At 39.4% G+C, this 14,423-nt stretch overlaps 1 protein-coding gene across 1 annotated transcript in view; it reads right to left on the minus strand.

Moving 5' to 3' along the window:
• Positions 1-14,423, minus strand: part of Gldc (glycine decarboxylase) — a 120,505-nt gene that overhangs the window by 68,798 nt on the left and 37,284 nt on the right. Inside the window, exons 4-9 of the mRNA XM_003472172.5 lie at positions 13,239-13,403; positions 8,921-8,998; positions 8,062-8,209; positions 7,532-7,728; positions 5,518-5,614; positions 1,301-1,406 (exon numbers count right to left, since the gene is read on the minus strand). Of these exons, the coding sequence (XP_003472220.3) occupies positions 1,301-1,406; positions 5,518-5,614; positions 7,532-7,728; positions 8,062-8,209; positions 8,921-8,998; positions 13,239-13,403 (791 nt within the window). The remainder of the gene's footprint in view (positions 1-1,300; positions 1,407-5,517; positions 5,615-7,531; positions 7,729-8,061; positions 8,210-8,920; positions 8,999-13,238; positions 13,404-14,423) is intronic.

Consider the following 14,423-nt stretch of genomic DNA (forward strand, 5'->3'; position numbering starts at 1 on the left):
AGTACATTTATTATTATGGTAGAAAATCATGTCAAATAAAAAATTTTATGAAACACATATAAAAAGAAAATTCATCACCACCAACTAGAACTAAGTACTGCTTCATTTTGGTGTGCATAACTCTGAGTATCTTAAGTGTGAGATCAATAAACTCATTATTTCCAATAGCTGTATAACAGTCAAAAACACAGGTATATCATAATTTAATCACTTATTATTAAATATTTAGGCTATTTCTGAGACCCGGGTGTTATAAACAAGTTTCAATGGACACAGTTACCTGCTTATGACCTTTAGATATATTCCTAGAAGTAGAATGCCAAATTATAGGAACTTTTTAAAGCTTTTGATACGTAGTATTTGTGACATCCATAAGTCATAAAGTATCATAATTTTTCCTAATCTTTATCAATGTGATGGGCCAAATACTAGTTTATTGCTTTAATTGATACTTCCTTGAATCTTGTCAGTTTGAAATTGTGTATCTTTATTATTGTATACGGTTTCTTTCTAAATTACATTTAATGTCACTCGCTTATTTTATGAAAAGATTAAAAATTCAAACAAAAGAAGGGAATGACAATAGTTAATACATTGTGTATCATAATCTTACATGTAGTTACTCGAGTATAAGACTAAAAAAGTCTCTAAGAAATAGATAATAGTACAATTTTATTTTCAGTGAACTAATAAAAACTAGTACTATCAATGAAACAAATCAGTGCATAAATTAAAACATATTTGAGACAAAAGAATAATCTGGAGGGCTGGAGATTTAGCTCAGTGGCATAAGCGCCTGCTTGCAAGCAGGCAGTCGTGAGTTCGATCCCCGCTACCGATAAAAAGGAAAAAGACAAAAAAAAGAATAATCTGGAAAACTTTTTGAACTATTTATCTTTTTTTTTTTCTTTTTTTGTCTTTTTCCTTTTTATCGGTACCAGGGATCGAACTCACGACTGCCTGCTTTCAGGGCAGGCACTTATGCCGCTGAGCTAAATCCCCAGCCCTGAACTATTTATCTATTTTGCTTGTTCTCTCTAATACACATATATACAATACACATATATACAATTTTTAGTGTTATTTTCCACCGCTGTTTATTATTTTGTGTTTAGGGGTAAAGAACATAAATAATATTTATTAAAAATACTAACACTAAGTCTGTCATAGATATCAAAAATATTTTAAAGTTTGTCATCTGACTGCTAATTTTACATTTATTATTGGACATACTCCAAGTTTCCGATTTGACCTATCAGTTTTGTTAAGCTCAAATATTTTAAACAGATAACCAACTCACCTTCTGACAAAATCAAAGTGGCATTATGCACTCTCCTGGCAATATGCTTTAGCCCATGGGAACCATGGTAGATGGCGAACATGGCAGCCACATTGGCCAAAAGGGCCTGAAAGAATTAAGGGCAATTAAAAAGTTTTTGTATTTCAAATGAAATCACCAACATAGTGAAAAGAAAACTCACAGAACGGGAAGAATTTTAGCCAGCTGTCCCTCAGACACATATCTAGAGATTTATAAGAACTGAAAAACATCAGGCCCCTCAAATTCAAAGACCCAATCCAAACATGGACGTCAGAAATGAACACACATTTCCCAGAGGAAGAAATACAAATGGCAAATAAATACATGAAGACATGTTCAACATCTCTGGTCATACCAGAAATGTAAATTAAAACAGCATTGAGATTGCATACTACTCCGGGAAGAATGGCTGCCATCAAGAAATAAACTGGTAACAAATGTTGGTGAGGCTGTGGGGAAAAAAGAACCCTTCTCCGCTGCTGGTGGGAGTGTAGACCAGTGCAGCCATTGTGGAAATCAGTGTGGAGATTCCTCAAAAAAGTAGGATTGGAAGTCCCATTCAACCCAGCTATTCCCCTTCTGGGTGTTTTCCCAGAAAAATTTAGAATGCCACACCACAGTGATATATGTGTACCTATGTACATAGCAGCACAATTTGTAATTGTTAAATCTTGGAAACAACCAAAATGCCCATCAACTGCAGAGTAGATGAAAAAGATGTAGTATTTTTATGCAATGGAATATTACTCAGCTATAAAAAGGATGATCTTGAGGCTTTTATAGGTAAATGGAGGCAACTTGAGACCATACTCATACATGAAATAAACTCACATTTATAAATATCATATTGTCTCCCTAGTATAACAATAAAAAATAAAAATCTGAAAGAGTAAGAAGATCCAAAATATACAATAGATATTATAATAATGAAAGGGAAAGAAAGTGCACAAAAGGACAGAGCTACTGGGATAGAGGAAAGGAAACAAGGAAGAAAGGAAAAGATTACATGTATAGTGGTAAATTTATGTACATGTATGTATATTAGATAACTATACTACTAATCTCTCTTAGTTCACCAAAAAGAACAGTTTGTGCTATAATTGTTTGATTGATCACTTTTGTACCTAGATTTTGTAATCTGAACAACTAGTTCTGAAATAACAATGTGCAATATATTAACCAGTGCTAATTCCTTACTTTTTTCTTTTTTGAAATTCTGTATCATTTCTATTCGTTTTTTTCTATTTTGCCTTTTAAAATTAAAAAAATTTTAAAAAAAAGAATAAAGGACATTTCAGAACCATGTCCCCATTGACTTGATAGAAGACTATTTATTTGAAAAAGAAATTAAATGACTTGGGATGCTAATACTGCAAATAAAGATATAATTAAATCATCAGATTTCCTGGATTTTCTACGTTAGTTAGGGACCCTTTATAACCTGCTTGACTATGTGAATATATACAAATATCCAAGACACAGGGTTCTCACTCATGCCTACAATTATGTTGCCCACAAGAGGGAGAGCAGGCTGCTACATCACATCAAAACCATATTTAATAAGCTGGGCATGGTGGCACATGCCTAGAACCCAGTACTCAGGAAGCTGAGGCAGAAGGGATCACTGTGAGTTGGAGATCAGCCTTGGATACACAGTGAATTCAAGGCCAGCCTGAATTATATCCTGAGACTCTGTCTCAAAAAAAAAACAAACCATAATATAACAAAACCAATATTTAATAATGAATTTGTTAGACCCTAACCTTAATGAAATTGGAAGGGAAGGGGTACTCCCACGACGCCACTCCTGAAACTAGCATTACCCTGATTCCAAAACCAAACAAGGGCCCAACCAAAAAAGAGAATTTACAAGTCAATCTCTCTAATAAAATAGGCACAAGGTATGTATTGGCAAATAGAATGCAAGAAGATCACACACCATCCCTTCATTCCAGGATGCAGAAATGGCTCAACATACACAAATCAATACATTTACTACATCACATAGACAAAAATAATAATCATCTCAACAGATATAAAAAAAGCCTTTCACAATATCCAACATCTATGTGTGATTAGAAGCCTCTGACAAAATTAGATATAGAAAGACCTTATCAGAATCTGATAAAAGCTACTATGACAAACTATACCAACATCATATTAAACAAAAAAAAACTAGAACTTTCCTCTAAAATCAGGACCAAGACAAGAATGTCCACTGTTACCACTTCTGTCTAACACAGTACTCAAAACATTAGCCAGAGAACTCAGGCAAGAGAAAGAAATATGAAGTACACGTTTAGAAAAGGAAGAAGTTGAATTATAATTATTCATAGATGTTATGATACTTTACATAGAAGATCTGAAAAATTCCACCAAAAGAAACCCTAGAATTAAACTAAATTCAGTAATATAGGATACAAAATCAAAACACAAAAATCCATAGCATTCCTGTATATAAATAATGAAGCCATGGCGGGGGGGTAATCAGGAAAACAATATCATTCACAATGGCACCAAAAATAAAGACTTAGGAAATAACCTAACCATTTTAGTGCAAAACCACTCTGATGAAAATTACAGTACTCTGAAAAAAGAGATCAAAGGATATCAGAAAATGTAAAGATCCCCTATTCCTGTCTAGATAGAACAAATATAGTCAAGTGGCCAAACTGCCCAATCAAAATACCAAAGGCAAAGCAATGCTAAAATTCATACAATGCAGAAGAGACTCAGATTAGCAAAAGCCAATCCTGGGTAATGAGAACAAAGCATGAGACATCCCAATCCCAGCTTTGAAGTTATATTACAAAGCTAGTGATAAAACAACTAGCATGATATTGGCACAAAAACAGACATTTTGATTCAATGAGGCAGAACAGAGGATGAAGAAACAACCCCAGGCACATCCTGCCATCTGATCTTTGCAAAGTGGACCAAAAACATATGCTGGAGGAAAGACAGCCTCTTCAACAAATGACCACCCCCGTGCAGAAGACAGGATCTGGACCCCTACCTCTCCCCACATACTAAACTAAATCAAAACAGACAAAAAAATATAAATGTATAAACAGTAACAATCTTCTGGAAGATAAAACAGGTGACTCTTGAAAAATACATTAACACTTTATTTTCCGACAAATTTCAACTGCACAAGAAATAACATCAAGAATCAATAAATGGGATTGTCTCAAATTAAAAAGCTTCAGGCTGGTAAATACACTGCAAAAAGTTCATTATAATATAGGTTTTGAGCCATTGAAAATAAACCAAATGGAGCTACAATCAAAGCAATTATGGTTTCATTCATACTATGGAATAAAGTGCAATTGTTAAAAAATAAACAAGGATAGATTTGTATGAACTAAGAAAGAATTCAGTATACATAGCTAAATTTTAAAAAGCAAAGCCCAAAACAATATGATAAAAAATACTGCAAGACAGAGAGGCAATAAAGAACTGGGGACGTGTGTGTAGAGGTTAGATCTGAGAATTTTATACTCACATGGTTGTTAAAGGACAAAGAAAGTAAAAAAAAGTTAAAGTACAAAGGAAGTAAAGTACAAAGCAAGTAAAAAAAAAAAAAAAAAAAAGAACAAAGCAAGTGATTTTGAAGCACTCAAAAACTTGGAATACAATTCTACAGCTCTTGAAAACCCTCTGACCCAAGCTCTGAAGCAACTTTAAGAGCTGTGGGGACCATCCGGGCCATCAGCCACGCCAAATACTCTGACAGCCCCAGTTGTCCCAGCTCACTCCCAGGAGGCCACTGCAGTCCCATCCATGAGGACCTCTCCACGGCCAAGATGGTGACAGAGCAGGAGCCCTCACACCCTGAGCCCCTCACGCAGATACATGAGATAAAAAGTAGGGAGTGCTCCCTTTGTTGTTTCTCTAAGCTTAGCCTAAGATCTGAAGATGTCGTTTTAGGTTAAACAAAAACAATGTGGTTTTTTTTTGTTTTTTTTTTTTTTAACTTATTAAGCCATTTACAATGGAGTAAACACAGAATGTGCACACACACTCACAAAGCCATAGGACACACAATATTTTGGTTCTGACAAGACCACGGCCTTCCTTACCCCTACGATTTTACTATTTCTAGCATGAGGACTGCTTGGCAAGCAGTAAATGAATGATCAATTCAGTGAACGAGGGAGAAGCTCACTTCTGGAGCATTCAGAGGTGTGATTTACCTGAGCCGTACAGATGTTGCTGGTAGCTTTGTCTCTCCGGATGTGCTGTTCTCGGGTTTGAAGAGCAAGGCGGTAGACTTCTTTGCCAGTGGCATCCCTGGAACAAGATAACCCACCCTCTGTTTAGCACAGATCATCATAGCAGCAGGTACCATCAAAAGGAGAATGTCTTTCCTACCCAGGTGAACTGAATCAGCAAAGTTACGTGGGTGTGAGCATATTACAAATCCATTTCCAGCTGGGCAGGTAGTAGAGGCCTGTAATCCCAGCACGCAGCAAGCAGAGGCAGTTTGAGACCCAGTCTGGGTGACACAATGAATTCAAGGCTAGCCTGAACTACAGAGCAAGACCCTATTTCAAAAACAAATTAAATTAAACAATTAACAAAAATTTTCAAACCATCCTAAGAAGTCCACTGATTTTTTTTTTTTTTTCATTTAGAGACATATGGAATAAGAACCAATGAAAAGAAATTTCCCAGGGTTGGGTTTGATGATGGCACATCCTTATAATTCCAGAATATGGGCGGCTTAGACAGAAAGATCACCATGCATTCAAGGCCAGCCTGCACTACACATTGAGTTCAAAACCAGCTTGAACCATATAGCCAGAACTGGTCTTCAAAAAAAAAGAAAAAATAAACTCCATGAATTATCCACCTAAGAGGATGTCATTTGATGACTGACAATTAAATTTCACTCTGAACTTCTTGGCAGAAACAGGAAGAAGGGAAACACCTGTGAAAATAGAATTTCTATACTAGAAGTACAGAGATTGGCAATTTAAAAACAAAAATGTTAAATCTTACCACTATCTCTCAAATTTTTTCCTCTTTAATGCAGTTGAAAATTTAGGATCTCACTTTCAGAAAAATAAAAAGTTCATCATGAAAATCTGCCAACAACAATATATCAAACTATTTAAATTAGAAAGTCCTCTGCCTCATCTATGGTGAAGAGACATCACGAAGCAAGCTGATATGACAATACTTGATAAAACTGTTATTTTTTACACTAAAAAAGTTGTTGTGTCACAAAGTATTGCAAATCTTTACCATTCACCAATTATTCTGGCTTTTAGCAAAAAGATTATGTTAAATTTTCCCAGTAATTATTCTGGCAGTTTTCAAAACTGCTTTTTGTTTTGCCATTGACTTCACATTGAGTGACATCCCCAACCCTATTTATTTATTTCAAGTCAGGGTCTTGCTCAGGTGGGACCTCAAACTTGCAGCCCTCCTTCCTCAAGCCCCAAACCGTGGAAATTACAGGCATTTACCACCATGCCCAGTTCTTCTAAGTCCTTATTCTGAGAAATTTCATTAATGAGAAGCACTAGATTAAAAACGCATTTAGAAAATATTTGAGATTGGTTTGCTACAATAAATTTCCAGCTATCAAAAATACTCTTGTAGCTTTAGGAGTTTGAATTGGTGAATATTTATGACACGTGGAAAAGCATGGCCCACACTGTACAGTCTCAGGTGCACAAAATGGCACATCCTGCTGGGCTGCTTATGACTGTAGATTACTCTATTCTTTCTTCTTGTGTTGTTTCCTGTAATGCTCATATAAAAAATTTTAAAGTAAAGATTATTTTTAGAATTCAACAAAAAGAAAAACATTACTTGACAGGCCATGTGGCACAGGAACTCCTAGGAAATGTGTGCTTTATAATAAATCTCTCTTGCACTTGTATCTGCATAATAGTGTGGCAGGATGATACTTTTGAGAAAGGAAATGGTGAGAACAAAGCATACACAAATATCCAGTCTTTCAAGGTCCCGTCAGTCTAAATAAATGCACCTACATGTCAGTGACAACAATACTAATATGCTGCAGTCACACTTTTTCAAATATGTACAAATATTACATTGTTTGAGAGAAGCTAGTTTATACCCCAGATTCCTCTGCGTAGTCTGAGCTATACGTTTCTTTACTTGACCCAACAACAATAAAAAGGGACAGGAAAATCCTAACCCCAGTAGCGTGGAGGAGAACTAGAGCTGCTTTACCTCGTCACACCAACCATCCTGCCAGGTGCCATCCTCACCAAGTTTTCTTTGACAGCAAAAAAGGCTGCGTGTGGTCCCCCATAGCCTAGTGGCACGCCAAACCTCTGAGAGTTTCCTAGGGCGATGTCCACCCCGAATTCTCCAGGGGGCCTCAAGATACACAGAGCTAGAAGATCAGTAGCACAGCAGGTCAGGCTCTGGAAAGGAAATGAGAGAAGGGGTCAAGACTGTTACCTTTCCCTGGGAGGGGGACAGAGTACAGAGTGCACGATCTCCCCTGCAGGTGGACTGGCTGAGCCAGCTCAGAGTCTTAACTCCTTTTGCTCATTCATTCATTCATTCAAAAAATATCCGCTGAGTATCCATCATGTGCCAGGAGTCAGTAAACAAAAATTAATAGGAAAGAGGTAGGAAGCAGACTTTTACTGTTACATAGGATAGCAGAATGGAAATAGGAGGCAGCAAAAGAACTCTAGACAGACAGAAGCTAGAACACATCTCCCTGAGCCCCCACAAAGCTCTCTGCCTACCCCATTCTCATGGGCTCGCTCCACCAGTTCTGTGAAGTCCTCCACCTTTCCCTCGGTGTCTGGGTATTGGAACAACACTCCACTGACATCTTTTCCACTGAAGTCCATTTCATGGGGTAATTTCAACTCAACGAGGACTCCACGAAACCTGGAAAGATGTAAAACAAGGAAGAATCACACATTCATGTATGGGATAAACAAACTAATTCACCCATTTCAGTGAGCCGGCATTCATTTTCTACATTCTCCCAGGCCTGTCTACCCCACCCCGGTCCTTTTATGCTAAGAACTGCCTTGTGATGTCACAGGTCAGGAAACCCCTTCTAAAGGGGTGGTAGCATGGGATGCGAGACGAATGGGCATTGTGCCTAAAGGAGAAAGCAACTATGCACAGTGGCAGCTGGGCTGTGTTTCTGTGTCCTGAGACAGCACTCGCCAGTACAACACACTTCAGTCTACACCACATTACATGAAGTGCTGAGTGGATTTCCTGTGAACTATGTTTGCAGGGAATATGCAAAAGCTATAACTGTTGTGTGCGAGTTCAATTTTACCCTGTTCCTCAAACTTTCCAAAATACTACTGAAATGGTTTAAAATTTTTAATCTTCTTTTTATGAAAGAAGATAAAATGGCATGATAACTTACCATAACAAAAAGGCAACTAAATATCACAAATTTCCCCCTCAATTCTGAGAGCGCACTTACTAGACACAGCCCTGGGGAATACTGGAGTGGAAAACTCCACAACCCCAGTTAAAAGCAGGTTCACCTCCAATCAGATTGGAATGTGGGAAGGAGATGCAGCAGAGATGAGAATGCTATTACCCGGGGCTCACTACACAAATGAATATAATTACTTGGCGCGGGTCTGGACAACAGCTATCGTCTGCGGGTGGCAACGAGGGTCGACAAAAAATTTCTTCCTCTTATTATGTCTGTTGAAATGAAAAAGCACATTCAAACATAAACATCAAAAAAAGTCAGAGAGTCTGAGAAAGCAAAGCCAATGTGATCTTCGGGGAAAGTCTGAGCACAATATAAAAAATTCTGAGTCATTAATAACAATCCCACCTAAATCTAACTCCCACTCCAACCCCATTTAGCAAAACCAGTGTCATATAGTTAAAAGTTCTTAAAAATATATGAAAAAAATGAAAGAAAAGCCAAGGGCAATGATAGACACGTGAAAATTAAAAAGAAAAAGAAAGTTCTAAAACATCTTGACATTTTATTACCAAAAGGAGCATTTAGTGATATGAATTGCATGCCCACTCAGTAAGAAGAGAAAAGGACTCAGATAGGCTGTGATGTGCACAGGGTTACAAAAAGCACAGCTGGATCAACGACCAAATCCCAGGGGCTTTTCAGAAACAAAAACCAACACGATGTATCAAAGCACATCTAGATAAAAAGAAAAGCATGTATCTGTGGGTAGAGAGGGTATACATGTGTGTTGTGCTGTGCATGTAATCTCCAAGAAAGGTACACAATAAACAACCCGGGGGTGGCACACGCCTTTTCAATCCAGCATGGGCTACATAGTGAGTTCAATGCCAGCCTGAATGGCACAGCCAGATCTGTCTCAAAGAGCATACAGCTAAGCTCTGTAGTCTGCTTCCCAGGGTAAATCTAAATGCAGACACCCAGCATGAGAATTAAGAGGAGGAAGTGAGTTAAGCATCTGGAAAAGGAGCAGATGCTGCACTAGTGGTTGTCAGCAAACTCTGCACATTGTATGGAAAACCCTCAGCTTTTCAAGTGGAAAGCAAATGCTTTCTTATAGAAAAAGAGGTTGCTGGGGGGGGGGGGCAGTGAGAAGGCAAAAGCAAGAAAGAGCTGGAAAATCAGTGACAAGCTGATTTTAGGTTAGTGACCAGAGAGATGAGCAGTGGCTTTCCTTTGTGATCACCCTTTCCCAGGAGCACGAAGCGCCCAAGTTCACTCCGGGCTGCTCTGGAAGCAGAAGGCTCCAGGGCTGGAATCTACCACAGAGGTCACCACACCTGAACTGCTGACTGAGTTTGAGCCTCATCTCCCCACCCTGCCAGTCTGTGGGAGCCAAGAGACAGACCTGCCAAAGTGGGGTCACATTTCCCCACTGGGTGCTTCTACATGAGAATCCTACCAGGAAGGTCTGCTCTGGCGAAACCACAAAATTGAGAATTAAAACTGGGGGAGAGCTCATGAACCATTGTTAACTGCATGCCAGGACCCTGGAAAAACGTCTAGAAATGGATTTCAGGAAACACTCTGAAGTTGTGACTAAGATTTATTAAAAGGATGCACATGAAATGTCATTAGTAACAGTGAGTGGTGGGGACAAACTAAACACGAGCAGAGGCAAAGCTGCATAGGTCATGGTACGTCCAGGGCGATGGGTCAAACACCAAGGAGACAACAGGAGGCACGTGGCAGAGAGATGACTAAGGAAATGGGGAGTCTATTGTAAAACAGGAAAAAAAAATCCAGAAAATTTATAATCCAAGTACAATGCTCTCTATAAAAGACACTGATCTTATTACACACTAATTGTGTAATACACAAATTGCCAATTCTCCCCAGTATCCATTCTTCCTTTCAAACCCAGTAACAGAACTCCAATATTCAGGGAGCATCAATGGGCTTATCTGAAAAACTATTTCTCCGTGGGGGTTTTCCTTTGTTGTTGTTGTTGGTACTGAATATCATACTCAGGACCTTCACACCGTGTTATACCTCCGGTCCTTTTTTAGCCTGAGGTAGGGTTTAAGTCATTAAATTTTCCAGACAGGGATCTAACTTGTAATCCTCCATCTTCAGCTTCCCAGAGTGCTGCGATTACAGGCCTATGTCACCCTGGCTTAACTCAAAAATTTCCTTAGAGGGTTTGTTTTTTGAGACAGAGGCTCACTATGTAGCGCAGGGTGGCATGCAGTGGTGCATGCCTACAATCGCAGCAGTCAGGTAGCTGAAGCAGGAGGATTTCTAAGAGTTCAAAACCAGCCTGTGCTACAAAGTGAGCCTTTGTCTCAAAAAACAAACAAACAAACAAATGAAAAACTCCAGAAACTTAAAGTTTCTCAGCCAGGTGTGATGATGCATACCTGTAATCTCAGTACTCTGGGAAGCTAAGGAAGGAAGGAGGAATACAAGGTTGACTTTAGTCTGGCAACTTAGTGAGACTGTTTCAAAAAATTTTTATTTTTATTTATTTCCCCAATTCCATTTTATTTCAAGGAGAAAAGAAAAACAGGAAGGAAAAAAACTAAAACAAAATTTCAATACATGTCAATCAGGGAAAAAAATTTTAAAGCATGGTTGACAACACAGTATAAAGTTCCTGGGATCAATCCCTAGTAGTTGGGGGCAGAAGGGCTTATTAACAGGACCTGGACCTAGTAGTGCACACCTATAATTCCAGGTAATGTATGTGGGGGATTGAAGAAGGAAGATCACAAATTCCAGCCTAGCAACTTAGTGAGACCCTCTCTCAAAATAGACAAATAAAAAGGGTTAGGAATATGCAGTGGACCCTCAAGCCACAACTTGCCTCACATCTGAGCAACTTGGGTCACGATCAGAATTGTAGGTTTCACTCACAACCAAAGTCTTGAGTTATAACCAAAATCCCAGCCTCTTGTGCAGTTGTAAACAGAGTCATGATGCCAGAAAAGGGTACGCAAGGACACATTACGTGTCAATTTAAGCCCAGATACATGTTTTGTGGATGTGATTTCAGTCAGGGCTTTATATAATCACTAGGATTACTGCTATCAAAATGGTCCAAGAAAGCTAGAAAAGAAGCTAAGTTTGGAAAGGAAGGTAAGAAGGAAATTCTGAAGAAATATGAGATTGGCGTCCTTGTGAGCAATCTCACAAATATGTACAGCATATTGAAATCCACCATCTCAACAATCTTACAAAAGCTAGTGTCACTAAAGGTGTCAGTAAGTCACAATCAACAGTGTTAGATGAGATAGAAAGGCTATTATTGGTGATGATAAATGAAAGGCAGATGCTAAGTTATACCCTGAGTCGATAATTTGCGAAAAAGCTAGAGCTAATGTTTCTGGTAAGCCAGGCGCATTTTATAACCTTCTGGTGAATACACTAGGAAAATTATTGGTGTTTTTGGTAAATTATACACATTATACACCACATCTTATTTTGAAAAGTTAACTTATGGGGTGTTTTAGAATGTACTTTGGGTATTTCCATTATTTCTTATGGGAAAATAGTCTTGACTTACAAGAGGCTTGCCCAGCATGCACAAGGCCCTGGGTCAAATGCTGTCAGCACCCCAAACATGCACATGCACATACACACAAATACAAACACACACACACACCACACAAACATAAACGCATACATAAGCACACCTACAGAAATACCCACACACATAAATATATACACACGAACATAAGAGATACACATATATCTACAGAAATATAAACATACACAGAAATACACATACAGAAATACATACATGTACACCTACGGAAATACCCACAGTATTTACACAGACATAAAATATATGCATATACCTATAGAAATAGAAACACACACATAAATTCAAACATACATATACCTACAGAAATACAAACATACATACATATGTTTATTTAGCTAACAGTCCCCATACCCTCGCCCTTTGATTCCTTCTGAGTGCAGACAGCATGGCTCTCCTCAACCATCATTGGTAAATCATAAGGATCTAAAGATGTCAGAAAGGAGTGTATATGTCCTCAATATAATATCTCCATGTTGTCATAACACCCCTCAACATTATGTAAGAGAAAACGAAGTATCTTTCTCACGCAACTTGCAATATAGTGGCTTTTTTAAAACCACAACTAGAGCTGGGTATGGTAATTTTGGGCAGCTGAGACAGGAGGATAATCATGAGTTTGAGGCCAGGCTGGGCTACACAGTTATACGGCCAGTACTATACAGCAAAATTAGACCCTGTCTCAAAAAGAGAAAAAGAAAATCAAAACTAGATCAGATCTTTTTGTTACCTCACCTAATGATTGAATGTCTCTCAAACATACAAACATATATAGTGTATGCCCACGCAAGTGTGTGTGACAAGTCCTTGAACACTGATCAGGACATGGGAGTGTGTCCTCGTGGGCAGCAGGAGAGGGACTTCAGGATGCCCCTCTCCCACACAGAGTCCTGGGCTGCACCTCTCACCTGTGACACAGCTGCATGGCCTCCGCTGCCGCAGTTGCCTCATCCAGCAGGGATGCGTTGGCTGTGTCCATGCCTGTGAGGTCGCAAACCATGGTCTGGAAGTTAAGCAAACTCTCCAGCCTCCCCTGAGACACTTCGGGCTGGTACGGAGTGTACTGGGTGATCCTGGGGAGACACACAAGGCCGAGTGCACGCTGAGCCCCACTATTCAGAGGAGCTCGCTAGGTGCCTTCCTGTCACCATTCACTGCCTGGATCTCAAGAATTTTATGCAGCGCATTAGTAAGCTTCTGTCCAATCAGGTTTACAAGGAAAACAATTTAATACAGGACACATAATTTATAGAATCATTTTATAATAGTCACTCAAAGAGTCACGAACAAGATGTGCAGGAAATCTGACCACACACTGAGACTCAAGGAATCCAGCCAAGGGCCTAGATCCCACAGCAATGTCCTGCACAACTCCAGCAGAAGACCTAGAGCCCATGGCAGTGCCTCCCAAGCGTCCAACTGCAGGTCCCAAGACAATGAATGACTCATGCAAGTCAGTTTCACAGGTGTGCACTGGGAAGGCTGAAAGGTCAGTGATGGAAGCTAGAAAGTCTGTACCAGCAGGATGAAGGATCTGTGCCAGCAGGCTGAGGGTTCTGCCCTGGAACCAAGAAACTATGGTCAAAATAAGGACCAGGGCTCCCCCAAAAAAGTACCACAGCCATCCTCAATGACACCGAGGTCCCAAACTCCTCCAACGACAAGAATAGCCAAGTTTGTATCAGGAAGCCAGCATGACAAAGCTTCTCCTGGAGATTAAATAACACACATCTTCCCCTCCAAAGCCAGGAAGCGATGCTCAAAGTAAGGACCAGAGCTCCCCCAAAGTGAACCAGAGCCATTCTCAGCAACAATGAGGTCCCAAGCTCTACTGACGATCAGAGCAACCAAGTTCTTACCAGTAAAGAAGGTTGACAAGCTCCTCCATAACCCACGGCAACAGGAGAACCAACAGCACCAACTAGAACCAGCAACACTACTTTTTCCTCTTTAGTTCTTTTATGCTAGCAACAGTCCTCAAGAGGGCCATCCACACTCAGCACCAGGCTGACTCAGTTCAGCTGGTGTTACAATCCACCACCACAGCTTCCCTTCTGGCTTTTGTAAGGTAGACAGGGGTTAAATCATAGGAC

Source organism: Cavia porcellus, unplaced genomic scaffold, assembly GCF_034190915.1.
Source record: "Cavia porcellus strain 051 isolate PalLab524CR breed Dunkin Hartley unplaced genomic scaffold, mCavPor4.1 scaffold_1, whole genome shotgun sequence".
In the NCBI taxonomy this organism is placed as follows: Eukaryota; Metazoa; Chordata; class Mammalia; order Rodentia; family Caviidae; genus Cavia; species Cavia porcellus.